The sequence below is a fragment of the Echiichthys vipera genome (assembly GCF_963691815.1).
Source record: "Echiichthys vipera genome assembly, chromosome: X".
NCBI classification, from domain to species: domain Eukaryota; kingdom Metazoa; phylum Chordata; class Actinopteri; order Perciformes; family Trachinidae; genus Echiichthys; species Echiichthys vipera.
Genome location: NC_139825.1, coordinates 42813363 through 42828810, shown reverse-complemented (window position 1 = coordinate 42828810; position 15448 = coordinate 42813363). Strand labels below are relative to the sequence as shown.

Here is a 15448-nt window from a genome sequence, read left to right as displayed (position 1 = left end):
TATTAGAGGGAAAAACTCCAGCTGCTATTGTGAATTTTTGAGCTGATATAGAAATAGAGCTTTTCTGTGTGAACAGTGATTATGCTCCGATATGACTCTCCAAAGGTATGCAGAAGCAATGACCTGCACAGGCTTATTAAAGGGCAGGGGGCGAAAAGGGAAAAAAGGGCACATATAGTGCGTTCTCGCTACTGAAGAGGACACTTTGACATGCATTTTAGCCCCCAAGAGGGCACTTTAGCGCATGTTTTAGCACCTGGAGAGCACTTTAGCACTTGTTTTGGCTTACATGAGGACATATTAGCACGCGTTTTGGCTCCCATAAGATCACTTTAGCATGCATTTTGGCTCTTAGAGGGCACTTTAGCATGCATTTTGGCTCTTTGAGGGCACTTTAGCACACTTTTGGCTCCCAGATGGCACTTCAGCAAATGTTTAGGCTCCCATAAGGACACTTTACCATGCATTTTGGCTCTTAGAGGGCACTTTAGCATGCATTTTTGCTCCTAGAGGGCAATTTAGCAAATGTTTTGGCCCCCATGAGGACACTTTAGCATGTATTTTGGCTCTTAGAGGGCACTTTAGCATGCATTTTTGCTCCTAGAGGGCAATTTAGCAAATGTTTTGGCCCCCATGAGGACACTTTAGCATGCATTTTGGCTCTTAGAGGGCACTTTAGCATGCATTTTTGCTCCTAGAGGGCAATTTAGCAAATGTTTTTCAACAATTGCCCCTGTGCATGCCACTGTTCAGAAGGCTGCTTTCCGAAACAAATTAACTTTATTAAATAACATTTAACAACATTTTACATACAATGTATCACAGTCAACCAGTTGTAGAAATGAACACTTACAACATATATGTAGCCTAAGAACATACGAATAATCTAGGATAAAGAATAAATGCATTATATACAGGGGTTTTACCTTGAAAGGTCCAACCGGAAGTCGCTCTTTTCTAAAATGAGTGGGCTTCAGCTCGACTATAATAATGTATTGAGACGCTGCTTGTGTTTGGGGAGAAAGGGGTTAACAAGTCAACCAAACACCGCCCCCCTCCTTACACAAACAGAGCGCCGGCCCCTGTGCTCTCTGCTCGGACTGCCCTGACGCTCTCTATCGCAGCCTCTTCCAGTCCCGAGAACCGGCGCACAGCAGCTCATGTTACGGTAACTGTCAGATCCGGGCAGACCGGCGGAGTCTGCAGCCCGGCGGCTCTGTTCCTGCCGTCACCTGCACCGCTGCACATCTTCCACACTGGACATCCAATGATGTTCAGGCAGATCAGGAGCAGCAAAGGTCAGCGAGCCGGATCCATGCTCTCATCGGTGATAAAGTAGACACCGCCGACACAACAAACCGCTTGTTTCTCACATGAACGTGCATGCAGGATTGGGCTCGGCTTCTTGGTCGTTTCCAATCAGTCAGGATGAGGAAACCTAAAGTCACTCGGATGGGTTTTGCCTTGTGTCTGGGATGTTTCATTATGGTCATCCTCTACTTTAACAGCAGCCTGAAGCCAGGTGAGCAGTCTCCATCAGCCTTACAACTGAGCCAAATGCATTCTGATCTTCAGTCTTTATGGCAAATATTGTTCATTTCTTTTCCTTCTGCTTAAATATAACAATGCACATGTAAGGAATTAGTAGTGGTGAAGCAAAGAAAAGCCATTCTCCACCAAAAAGTATGTTAAATGTTATTTGATTTAATAATTTAATCACTAATAAGTTTCCCCCTCCATTCATAAATACAACAAGACATGAAAAGTTACTCCTAAGAGCACGTTGAACATATATTCAACGCTGATAGCATATGTTCTATATAGGTTACATCCATTTACAATTTTAATTTGGAAATTATACATTTATTATATCTGCTGTAAAGGTATGTTTCTAGTTTCTTTCCTCGATTGTCCACAATGTGGACATTTATCTTTGGCTTCACCACATAAAATCACACAATAACATGCATTAAATAAATAACATGTCGTTCAATTTACAAAGAAAGCGTAAAAAGGTGATGTACACAGCTCTAGAAATGCGTGTTGTCTGTGGCTTGTTGGTCTGATCTCGCCGGTTTACACTGGTCCCATTCTGTATAAGGTCCACTCGCGTCATGTCCACCTGTCGTAATAATGAAATCTGTTGATGTCAGTATGTAAAACAGTATTAATCTGACGCAAGTGTGCTTGAACGGAGAAAGCCATTCACATCATAATCGAGGGATCTGTGTGTGATTCTTAGTACAGTATGTCCTCCGTCCTTCCTAGAGATGCACCGATTCGATACCCGGATCAGATATCGGCACCGACTAATTAGCTGGATCAGATATCGGATAAATGAGGCCGATCCAGTCATTTCTTTTTTATTAATATCAAACACAGTAATACAGTTACAGCGATCTAATCTCTTCAATTCTATGTTTGCAACACCGCTAAGGGTTTATATTACATTTAAAAATATCTGTTTGCAGTGCACTTTACATGAAAGTGTTATTTATTTATTTCCACTGCTAATGTTCACTTTGTTATTTGTACATGAATAATATTAAGTACATCCATCCATCTTCAACCGCTTGTCCCTGTCGGGGTTGTGGGGGCTGGAGCCGATCCCAGCTGACATCGGGCGTGAGGCGGGGTCCACCTTGGACAGGACGCCAGTCTATCACAGGACACATAGAGACGCACAGAGACAGACAACCATTCACACCTACGGGTGATTTAGAGTCATCAATTAAGTACATTTACATCTGTGTTAATTGTTGTTACCTGTTATTTTAACAAGGCTAAATGTTTATGTCAACCCTGATGCCTTCACTCACACGGACAGGTTTACGCTTCATTCATTCAACAGTAGGATCGATCGGTAACGGGTATGGGCCGATACGCTCAGCCCAGGTATCGGTATCAGATTGGATATAACCGGATCGGTGCATCTCTACTCCTTCCCCTCATAGTTGTCCTCCCACCCTGTCTCTGGATCTCCCTGAGAACCACAGATCTTGGCTGGGGAACAATTTCATTACCAAACTGATTAGTGGAGTGTTTTCTCTGCTATGTGGCGAGGTTGCAGCTGACTGGTAGCGGAGACTTGGCCCTCACAGAGATCTGTTTCCACCTCTTCCAGGTCCCTCTCTGCCTCATACAATGGCCTCATTCAGACATGCCAAGCTGTATCAGCCAAAAAAGTGTATATAGCCCATACTGTGAGCAGCGTTTGGGTTTTTAAGAGCGGGGTCAGTCAGTTCTGGATATGTGATGTGAGACATGGGGCAGAGACTGCTTAGAGTCGGCTTTTAGGAATCTATGAAAGACCAGCCTCTTGCGGCGCCAGATTCCAGGCCTTCATACTCATGAAACGTGCTCACTTCAAATCCAAGGTTAAAAAGAAAACCTTTGATGTTTGTACACTGTTCATCAGTCAGTCATGTGCGATGCATTCCTGGAGTTTTTTGTGGAGAGGTTTCATTTAGCTATAGCTGGTTCATTGTGCCTCCCTCTGTTGTCCTTCTGTGTTTAAAATAGTCCTGTAGCACATTACTTTCTCTTTGATTTTGATGGAGAACCATTTAAAGTTTGAGATCACAATTTAATGTTTATATTTTAAACTCTATTGTATCTGCGCTCGCTGGAAATACGGAAATGTTGTGTCTTTTTTTTATATGGGAAAAACTAAGGTGTAATTAGTGGCATTAATAATGGCTGCCATGGATTCATGCCCGGATGTACCGGCTCACTGGTGTCATGCTTAACTTTCCCAATTTTAAACCTGCTCTGTGTCATGGCAGTGCGGGCAGCGTGTGCAGACGGCGTTTGTCTTCCCTCTGTGGCATAAATCCCTCCAGTGCATATCGGTAGACTCTCACTGAAGCCTCTCAAAGGCTGCGTTCACACTGCTGTTACAGGTGACGTGAGCCATATCTGATTTGCTTCTCACAGTTTGGACAGCACAACTCACATTGAATCAGAATTAGGATTTTGTATCAGATTAAAAAAAAATCTGAACAGCCAGGTCGCATTTAATGTAACTTTGACGTCATTCTGAACCGCACTGCACTTTTTTGTAAATGAATGACAAATACAGTTGATTGAAAAATAAAAAGTGAGCCACAGGCGGGAACCAGGAACAGAATTAAAACAAACATGGAGGACAGAAGTGAAGCAGGCGGCCAGTGGAGGGAGAGGGAAGTTTTAGACCTCATTAGTATTTGGGGTGACACTTCGGTGCAAGCTAGACTATAAACTAACGTTATACCGGTTGCTGTTGCCATGTTTGCTTTCGTAAACACCGTTGTGGCGTGATTTCATCAATGATCAACTGCACATGCGGGTCACTTAAGGAGCGTGAGCCTTTAACACAGCAATCTGTAGACAGGCCACGTTTAAAGACGTAATGTGAAGAGCCAAATGAAAAATCGGATTTGAGCAATAAATGGGAATTGTGCATTAAGACCTGCAGTGTGAACGTAGCCAAAGTGGACTACAATGGTTAAGTTTAGGCAGCAAAAGGTGATGGTTAGGCAGAAGGATCAAAAGAACTTGGTTAGAATTAGAAAAAAGGTTGTGGTTTTTCTTAGTACTCCGCGGGTGAAAGTCCTGTGTGTTGGGACCCATCCACCACCACGACCCTCCTGCCAATGCAGAGTTTAGAGGTATTATACTACAACACCTGATTTCCTCCTTTGCTCCAGACATAATCTCTAAAGTAATAAATAGGGCTGTAGGATTTTATCGATTCTGAGATATAAATTGATATTTTGTTTCCACAGAAATTCATTCCCAGTCAATGAAACACTCTCAAGATGTCACCAAAATCACATTGTCCCTTCATAATCTTTCAGAAAATAATGTAAGGGCGCACTCACACTGTCCTTCCGCACCGGGCCAAAACCGTTTTTTCAGCTTAAGCCTAGTGCGTTTGAGCAGTGTGAGTGCACCCGCTCCGCGCATAACTGTGGTCAGCGGGCCGTCCGCGGCCCGTCTGAGAGAGGTGGGCTTTTGTAGAGCCCGTTTGCACATGTATGAGCACGAGCACGTGGCCTACGACGGTTCTGACGTCATTCATGTGCGCCTGTTGGGACATTTAACAACAACAACAATGGCGGTGAAAGGTTCACGTTGGTGTGATGCGGAGGTGGAGTGTTTACTGCAGATTTGGTCGATGAAAATATTCAAAAACAGTCGACAAGACGCACAAAAACTCTGAGGTCTATGGAAAGATTTGTAAACAAAGCCACGCATCGCGATGACGTCAATCAATGTGTGTGACGTGTTGCGGCGTGATGACGTATAGGCAGCAAGAAGCATTTGCGCGAGGCCCAGGCAGTGTGAGTACAAACGGGCCTGGGGCGCGGGGGGAGAGGGAGGGGGGACAAGTACCCTAAAGCCCGGGGCGCGGTGCGGAAGGACAGTGTGAGTGCGCCCTGAGTGTATCGTATCGAATCCTATCAAATCGAATCGTATTGTTGGCTGAATATAGTGTATTGTGTACCGTATAGTATCTTGTGAGATTAGTGTATCGGTACATCCCTAGTAATAAATACATTGAATACACACAAATTACAGTGCATTACTTTTTGTAGTTATACAGCATGAACGCGCGCTGACGAGCAAGGAGCGGAGGAGCTCGGTGGTAGTGGGGGAGGGGCGTCAGAGTTGTAAACATACGAAATTCGTTCAACCAGTCTGCAGCTTTAAAATTGGGTTTGAGCCCAAAACTGCTGCTGTCGTTCAGGCTCGAGTTGGGTATGGACGGAAACTATATGTGTTCCTGCGAACCTCTTTAAGCGGTCAATCATATTCCTTTCCTCTCTCACTTGTTGTCATGACAACTGTAACATCACACTGATTCGGTCCAAGCTGTTAAACAAATTTGTCTGTGAGTGATCTTTTTCTTAAACAGAGATATTTTACTGATGATGTTTTATGGCTACAAATTTTATAATTTATAAAACTAATGATAGTATTTATGAATAATGGTGATAATAGTGATAAAAGCATAGTTTTTTTAGCAACGGTCACAAGTAGGCAGAAACGCAACCACCAAGACTTGGGAAGAGCTCCATGTATTCGTCCATAGAGCACAGCAAGCTGCGTGTGCAACCTCTTAATGAGTGTGTATGTGGAAGCGAGGGGCGCACCAGCAAAGCGAGAAAATCACCTCTGCTCATTTCTCTTTAAAACTTGAAGCCCCTGTTTGTTTCGTCCTCTGCTGACTTCACGTCCCGATATACTGGCTCCATACTGTTCATATGCTCAATTGCATTTTGGAGATGTCTTGGAAACAACCAACGCTCTGAAGAGGCACAGGATCCGTGGGGTAGCCATCATGGGCACTCAAACCACATCATACTATATCAAATATACTACAGTATGTAGACACTGTATATGAGAATGTTTAAACATCTGAAGATGATTATTTTGCCTGTGAGAGGCAGCCCAGCTTGAACGTACTTGCATCTCATGTTTCAGGTGTTAAAGCTGTCAGCTTTAAATCAGTTTAAATTGCTTTCAGATATGCAGCCAGTCTGTCCCATTTGCATTTAGAGCACCTTCACCTTCCCTCTCTTGCTCCATCTGGGGTAAAGGTCATATTGTTTTTTTCAAAGTCTATGTAAAGCTGCAGGAGAGCAGCCACATAACAAAGGAATGCACTGCCAAGCCAGAGCTACAGTGTCAAACTGTCATGGTTTTAAACTGTACAGCGCTAATCTAAATTTAGGATAATTACATAGACGCAGAGTGGGTATCATAGACACAAAGGATATACATAGTACTTTTACAGAACATGAGATGTCTCGGACCATTTCAGCCAATCATGACATCTGTTTTTATCAAAAAGTGCAAAACGTGCTCGCTAGTCTGACATAATGTCCCTTGTTTCCAGTACCGTCCAATGTGTTTCATTCTCTATCTGACTCAAGACAATGCTTCTTTAAATTTATAGAGTGATCCACCTTGTTATGAGAAACATGGGTTTTCTCTGGCAGGTTCCTGAAGACATGACTCATTAAGATGAGCCTTTGTTCAAACGTGTAGTGTCTTTACTACAAGGGTAGCTGTGGTTTCTCTCTAAAGTTTAAACAGACACAAGGACGGAGGAGGATGAAGGCTGTGTGGTGCAGCATGGTCTGCAATGTGGTGTGTTTTACAGCAGTGGCAAGATATTCTCCTGTACACGCCTTGGGGATAAAACCCAGGAACATTGACTTACACGTGACCTGTAACAGTTACAGATACAGATGTGAGTAGATGGTTATCAGGGAGCTAGTTCTTGCAATTGAATTACAAGAAGAACCTGAGACTATCGTTTGGTCCTCAGGGCTGTTGTCATTATTCCTGTACTGCAGAGGTACCCCCAGCTCATACCTGCTTCGCCTGGGCTTGACTTGAGGCCCGTAAAGAGTCTTAAAAATTTACTGTTCAGCACTCCCACTTCATTGGAACACCTGCCGGGCTCCAGGGCTTCTTTGGACATTATTTAGCATCTGTCTTTGTCCCTAAAGTCTCCACTGCTATGCCACGACAGGAAGCCAAACACCGTTCAGCTGCACACGCTGCGTGCACTGTCATGACACAGAACTGGTTTAAAATTAGCAAAGTATCCCTTTAATTCTTCAATGCTTGCGTTGTGCCTCTCTGATGTAGAGTTAAGGAGTGACTCAGAGATGGTCTTGTTGTCCTAGTCAGGATCATAGCTAGAGCCAATCTTCTTCATTTTTGCCTTGGTGTCCTTTCAGAGGTCAGTTGAAATCACTTCAGTTTCCTCAGCCATCTGGGGCTTTCTTATGAGAGGTTAGGGTGCTGTTCTCCTCCGGCCAGCTGCATGTGACACAGAGCTGCAGGAGCTGATCATTCAGCCAGTACCCTGGCGTTTTCTTAATGAAGACCATCTGTTGTCAGAGCTATAATCCTCAAGTGATTTGATTTGCAGGTTTGTCCTTTCACTGTTGATATTGCTCAATAAGACCTACAGAAGTTTGTTGTTTAACTGAAGTCTCTGGGAAGTCAGTCGGTCCACGACTTGGGTTTAAACTATATCTTTTTAGAGATATTTTTTGGCCTTTTTATGCCTTTTATTAGAGAGCGATAGACAGGGAAGCAGGGAGAGACATGGGGGGGGGGGGGGGGGGGGGGGGGGTGACACGCAGCAAAGGGCGACAGCTCAGACTCGAATCTGGGAACCAGTTGAGCTAGAGACCACCCCTGACTATAATATATCTTGACAAATATCGGATGGTATGTAATTTTATACAGACAGTCAAGGCTCCCAAAGGGTGAATCCTAATGACTTTGGTGATCCTCTGACTTTTCTTAGCACCACCATGAGGTCAAAGTATTCAATTATCCAGTCAAATATCTGCTTGATTCATTTAAACACAATTTTGCCACAATCAGGTTAGAATTTCAGTTGGTCCAATACTTTGGTTTATGGCCAGTTACCTAAAAAACTAATGACATTTCCATCAGCCTCAGCTGTACTTTGTGTTTTCACAGTTTACTACAAGGGAAGCTTTGGCTTAATGAGAGACCACAGTTTAGGTCATTCTCCTTGATGTAATTTCGTGTTGGAGGTATCAGCCAAATCCTTCCACACTACAGAAGTCTCAGCTGACAGCTGGCAAAAGCCACCATTGCTCGGGAGTTTCATCAGAATAAAATTTACTACTAATATAATGAGCTACACACTCTTTGTCTCTATATGGTTTCACCTGTTAACGAAACACTACCAATAAGTAACACAACACAATTTTCTAATTAAAGCAATTGAAATGGTGTTACTATGAGGTTTGCAGTGAGGGCAAACAGAGTATTTACAGTATGTGCGAATGTGTCTGACAAGGAGAATATCCTGTTGTGTGCTGTAGTTAAAAAAAGGCACCTCCGGGCAATGTCTGCACCTGATTCTGGGGTCCATATGTGAAAATGGTTATTTTGAGCATTTTGGCATGCTGATATTAGCTTTTAACTCAAAGCACTCTTATCATTAAGCACTTCCTCACAGCGTTGCTAGCATGGCAGTAGACTCTTTTATTCAGATCGTGTTAAATCTTCTGAAGTCTTCTGTGAACAAAAATGGGGAGTTCGGAAAACCAATGGTATGGCAGCCAATCAGTTCTCCAGTTAATGATTTATACGTTGGAGAGGATCCAGAGAGAGCAGAGGAGACAGCTTGTGATAACTGCTTATCCAACAGCTGTCATTTGGTTTTTTCAACATCACCCTGTTAGTTTTAGGGTTTTTTGCGCTTGCAGCTCTTAAAATGCAGGTGTGCTGGAACATGCAGCTTAGTACCAAACTGTGCCAGCTAGCTTTCCCTTTGTCTCTGAACTCGTATCTCACATCTGCATACATCCTAAGGACTCAATAAACAGACACTACACCACCCACATGCCTTTCTTTGCACTAACACCCTTTACACACACATTTGTGGCCGAAAAGGATCAGGCTTTCCCTTGTACAGTGTGTCTCTCAGTTAGGCTGCTCTCTGGCAGGAGAGGCCAAGGACGGGGGAGGGGGCCCCAGTTTTCCCAGAGGGACCTAAACACAGAGCTCCGTTTATGGCCTGGACAGGAGAAACACACATCAGCCTTTCTATATTCTGCATTTCCGAAAGCCCTCGTTTCTGTGCAAACCAGGAGGAACGCTGCAGAGTTTTGGGTCTAGACAGGGTTAAACCAACAGGACTACTCCTTCCTTTGAATAAGCCTAAGGTAGCGTTGGTGAATCTCCTCAAGGGAGGAATTTAAGCTAACAGCTGAGACAGTGTTTGGTTAGAAAAATCTTCACAATGCACCTAGTATCCCTTTCTCAGCTCTTTCTGTTATCCAGCTGTTCAGCTAGCCGTCCACACCGTGACGCGTTTTGCTGTAACTGCAAAGGTTTTGCATCGTTTTGGCCAATCATCGAGACGGATGTGATGTTTTAGGAGCCTGTAAAAGTTATTTTCTGTACTTGGTCCAAGGGTGGATACATCTCAGGACGCAGCGCTTGCGTTGTTATCGGGACAGCTAATCTGCATATTTTGTTCCACCCCTACTGAGGGTACGCCCACACGATCGCAAACAACCTTTTTTTTCTCCGCCATCCTTAAAAAAGTTTTCTGTCTCGGCCTCGGCTCAGGAAATATCTGCGTCCACAGGAAACCAGTGAAACCAGCTAAAAGCGCTGTAGTACACATAGCAGGCCCGGATGTGGCGCTGTAACTGCCACAGAAATACACCAGCAACGGAGAAGAAGAGACAAGGACATGCTATGTAGGCTATGATACAAACACGGGCGATGAGTTTCTAGCCAAATATGGCGACCTCCAAAATCCTCATCTATCCTAGAGAAAAATCTGTCGTCTATTTCTGGTGTTAATGGAGACTTTTGTGGTGTTTACTGTCCTCACTGAGCAGAGGGTGCTGCTGTGAGCACCTTCCCCATCCCAAAGCACTCAAAGGTGGTCACTGTCTCTCTAGAGTTGGCGACTTTTCACAATTTCTTAGAAACTTTATTTATACAAAGCTACTAGTGACCAATTTAGCGACTTATTCCGACCATCAGGGAAAAGAGAGAAATATCTGGTCGGCCTAATTCATTCCCATGCAGTCACTCAGAGTCCAGTTCAGTCTGTGGGTCCGTGTCTCTCTCCACGCAGCAGCACTATTGTGTCACCATGGGGGTTAGAGGTCAGAAGTAGGGAGATGGCGGCACAGTTAACCAAAGTACGCGGTTTCACCTTCCAGACGACAACGTCATGGGGGCGTTTTCAAATCTTCCTACTCTGGGACCCGGTTGTGGATGGTCGGCCAAAACGATACTAAAGTTGTGTGGTTACAGGAAAACGCCTCTTCATGTGGACGGGCCCTGAGTGTCTGAGGAGAAAAGGGGAGAGACTGGTAGCAGGGGGTCATGGAGTTTGATTATTTTAAGCGGCATGCATGGGAATGAATTACCACATATTTCTTCCTTTTCCCTAATGGTCTGAATAAGTCGCTACATTTTCACTAGTTGCTTTTTATAAACAAAGTTGCTGAGAAGGTCTGAAAAGTCGTGAAATCTTGTGAGAAAGTCAACACTGCTGACCGGCTGTGAGTGCTTTGGGATGGGGGAGGGGCTCACTGCAGCACCGGCTGCTCGTTGAGGACAGTAACTGCAGGGTGATACCTACTTTCACTCAAAGTCATCAAAACCCCAGAAACAGTCGCTAGATTTCTCTCTAGGATGGATGAGGATTTAGGAATTAGCCAGATTTGGCAAGAAACTTCCAGGTGTTTGTATTATACACAACGTCAGCTCATCTCTTCTTCTCCGTTGTTGGTGTATTTCTGTGGTAGTTACAGCGCCACACGTAGGCCTGAAATGCGTACCATCAGTTTTGATGGTTTCGTGTGGACATAGATATTCTTGAGATGATCCTGTATGGGTGGAAAACAAACGAGAATGGGGGGGGGGGGGGGGGATCCTTTTGGGAAGTATGAAGTACCCTTAATACCCTTTTATTTTCATCTGGCTCTTTGTTAAATACTTAATACTAATACAAAACTTGTATTATGAATTTCCTCGCTTGCTGAGTAATGCCACATTAGCAGGGGAGTGATGACACACAATGCACTCTTTCAGTCCAGGTAATGTGCCGTCTCAGCTTGTTCCTGAATCTCTCAGTCTGCCAGGTATTTGTCAGTTCCAAAAATCATTTCAGACATTACATCTGCTGACTGGTGTTTCATTTAGGAGGGGTTGAAAAGATGGCTTTGTGAGTGGTCATGTTGTGAATGTGTTTCCGAATCACTTGTAGTTTCCATAAGGAAGTGGTGATGTTTTGTGGAAACAGGTTAAATCAGTCAGTGTACTGTGGGGAAATGCTCCCCTCACTTTGGCAGCTGAGGGCAGAGGACAAAACCTTCCTTTGGCAGCAGCATATCGGACTGTTCACTCCAGTAATAAGGCTTGGTTTGGCGTCTCATTCACTCTGTGAGCGATTACCATTAAGGCCTGGACACACCAACATATCAAACAGTAAAACTGTCATTCCATTGCAACACTGCAAATAGTGGATTTGCCTGGGGGGGTTTTGTAAATATGCGCAAAGTTCAACTTGCATTGAGTTAAACTTTGCTGAACTTTGAGCTGCATATTTGCACCGTTGACCAATAGCAAGTCATCTTGACAATGCTGACCTCGGAGAGAACAGAGAGTGGGAGAGGATAGAAGAAGCTATCATATCATTTGTATTTATTTATAGTGGGGTTTGTGTGTGTTGTTCTGATTGTTTGTTGTCTTTTATGTTTGAAAATGGACAATAAAACTCTAAATCTAAAAAAAAAGAGAAGCTATCATGCTTTATTACTTGTTTGTCACACTGTCAATTATAAATGGTGCCTTCAAATGGAACTTATTCATTCATTCAACTTATTCTATTTAAGACCTGGGAAAAAAAAAAGGCCTGTGGAGGTTCTCATATGTCCAGGTCATCGTTATCCCCAAAAGCAGCTTCAGTCAAAAGCAACGCATCTGGGATAGATGTACCCCCCCCCCCCCCAACGTCACATACATGCCCTTTTTTGGTAAGAGGAAATGAGGCGGAGTTAAGGTCTGACAAGATGGCGAGTTCCATTGGCGAGTACAATTAAATCAAGTTGAGTGGACCTCGACAGAGAGGCTATGTCCATTTTTTATACAGTCTATGTTTGCTACATGGACGCCACAAGACTTCTCTAACATTTTAGCTAGCAAGAGGAAAAATGAATGTGCAGGAAATGTAAAGGCTTAATGACCCCTCTCGTAAACACGGTAAAAACGACCCCGATTGAAAGCACCATGACATTAAGGCCTGGACACACCAATACCAAACGGTAGTGGATGGACATTTGCATCGTTGACCTATAGCAAGCCATCTTGACAGTGCTGACCTTTGAGGGAAAGGTCAGCACTGTCACTGTTTTATTGTGACTGACTAGCATTAACCAGCATGTTAGCAGTTAGCTTTCCAGCTACTGCAGCACCCACTATACAATAGTAGGCCTGTTTGTGACGTCACCAAACTTCTAGGACCAAAGATGTACAGATTATTTTACCTATAACTCAACACCAAGTTGTCAACTGTGATGAAGCGGTTGGCAGTAATTTTGATTGACACTGATAACTCGGTATCAGTTTTCACCTTATAGATATACTTTGTGTTTCCCATATATTTGTTTATTCACCCATAATTTGGTCATAACTACACATCCAGTCCCCTACATGTCTCATTGGCTGCCTTCACCATGTTTGTGTCAGTGGGTTTACAGCTCATAAGCTTCTTGGCACACATGACTGATCACACCACAGTGTGGAAAGGGGCAAACATGCACGAAGGCACACACGCACACACACACACACACACACACACACACACACACACACACACACACACACACACACACACGGTTACTCAGCAAGTGTCAGTATTGTGTGTCAATGCATCATTCTCCTGAGATGATTGGACTTTTGAATGAATGCCACTAATTAACATCAAATCCCATGTGGCCTACTTGTAAATTCAGCATCATAGGCTACAGATGACAAATGTCATTGCTGTCTAAGCATCTCTGCAGCTTTATGACTGCATGAAGTGCGGAGAGGATACGTATTATTTAATGAGGCTCTTTGAAAGCATGATAAACATACTGACGTCAGTGGGACTTTTACATTAGTTTGAATGATGACACCTCAGAATGGCAGTCATTAGGTCTGTGTGAGTGAGCAGTTGATTCCTTGTTACCTGACCCAGTATTCCCGACTTGCAGCTTCAGGGCTCAGTTTGCAGATATTTACTCCATTTTCTTGCTCATGCATCAGGAAGACATGCTCAGGAACCTTTTAGTTTTTACTTTCTAGGAATTTTGCCTCAAGCACAGTCTTTTAGTGCAGAACCAAATACTAAAGCAAAACAGCAGCATGGATGTATCAAAGGCAGAGAGAGAATCACATTCAAACCAACAAAGCAGCAGCAGGGTGAAATGCTAACAATGTATGTATGTCTCTGTGCTATTGGAGAGATGAGATCGTCTTGTGACCAGCTAACGAGGATAGCTGATGACATGATTGACAGTCCCTGACAAGGACAGTAAGGACATTTTGAGGGAGCATGTGTGGGAGGAATGAATGTCAGGATGCATGAGTACTGAGGCTTATCATGCCAGCCATTTCTGCCTGTCTGTTCAAGAGTCGCATGTCGATCTATGGTTGTTTTTGAGTGAACTACTACGTCATACACACAGGACAGCAGACGAACAGATAACATTTCAGGAATGCAGAACAGAGCCAGGTCATTCCCTCAATAAGTGTGTTGTTTTTAGAGTTATCTCTCAACACGTCACCCTTTTAAAGTGCAATTCCAGCGCAAAATCATCCCATGGTCTTATTCAGCACTCACATTCATCAAATAAGCCATCAAGACAGTTTTTAGTGTAATAACTATTAACGGAGAAATCACGGACAGTCGCTAACAATCGAACGTGGCTAACACTGCAGTACGGTGAAGGCATTAGAATAGAGAATAGTATTTGTCATATAGCTCTGAAAAATAATCTCAGTCCCTTTTATGCAACAGATAAATTATTGTCTCCTCACCTGTGAATCCCCTGTATGACCATTGTCTTCTGCTTCACTATAGACTGTATAAATTAATTATACGTTATTTACATTTTATTTCATTTTACAGTCTATGTTCTCCACCTTCTCCTCCCTGTTCTTTCTATTGTAGCAATAAACAAAAAATATATGCAAAGAAATAATGAGCACAGATTCTGGACAGAAATTAAGGACTGGGTCTATGCCTAGCATGAAGTGATTTTAAGAAAAGTCAGGAACTTCAAATGTAGGGGTTGTATTTTTACCGAATTTATGACATGAATTTGAAAAGAAGAATTCCTTTATTAGTCCCGCGAATGGGGAAATTCAATTTTCACTCTATTATTTTTCATTTTACACACACAGGCCCGAAATATACACACACACACACACACACACACACACAGGACCTATATACATGCAACCAATGGAAAGATGTTAGAGCGAGGGGGCTGCCAGTGACCGTCGCCCCGAGCAGTTGGGGGTTTGGTGCCTTGCTCAACATTACCTTGGCAGTGGTAATGCCACCAGTCCACACTCCATCCACACAGGGACTCGAACCAGCAATCCTCCGGTACCCAGCCCAGTCATGGACTGAGCTACTACCGCCCCAAGGCCAGGGAGTAATGCCACCCTGGTTCTAGTGTTAACTATATTGGAAGCCAATTAATTTGACATCATTTAGCTAACAGTATCAACAGACCACAGCATTACTCAACTTACACGTTTGTTATAAGAAGAAGTGCAAGGTTGCACTGTTGTTCCGCCATTTTCCAGTTTGAGTTGAATTTAGTCCCGCTTCTTCCACTACGTGGACAAAATTGCGGCGATTGAGGGCGTTTAGTGTCCATCG

At 43.6% G+C, this 15448-nt stretch overlaps 1 protein-coding gene across 1 annotated transcript in view; it reads left to right on the top strand.

Moving 5' to 3' along the window:
• Positions 1 to 1210: 1210 nt before the first annotated feature.
• LOC310966039 (carbohydrate sulfotransferase 11-like) overlaps positions 1211 to 15448 on the top strand; it is a 31358-nt gene continuing 17120 nt past the window's right edge. The window contains exon 1 of the mRNA XM_083939833.1: positions 1211 to 1522. Coding sequence (XP_083795959.1) covers positions 1384 to 1522 — 139 coding nt within the window. The 5' untranslated portion in view covers positions 1211 to 1383. The remainder of the gene's footprint in view (positions 1523 to 15448) is intronic.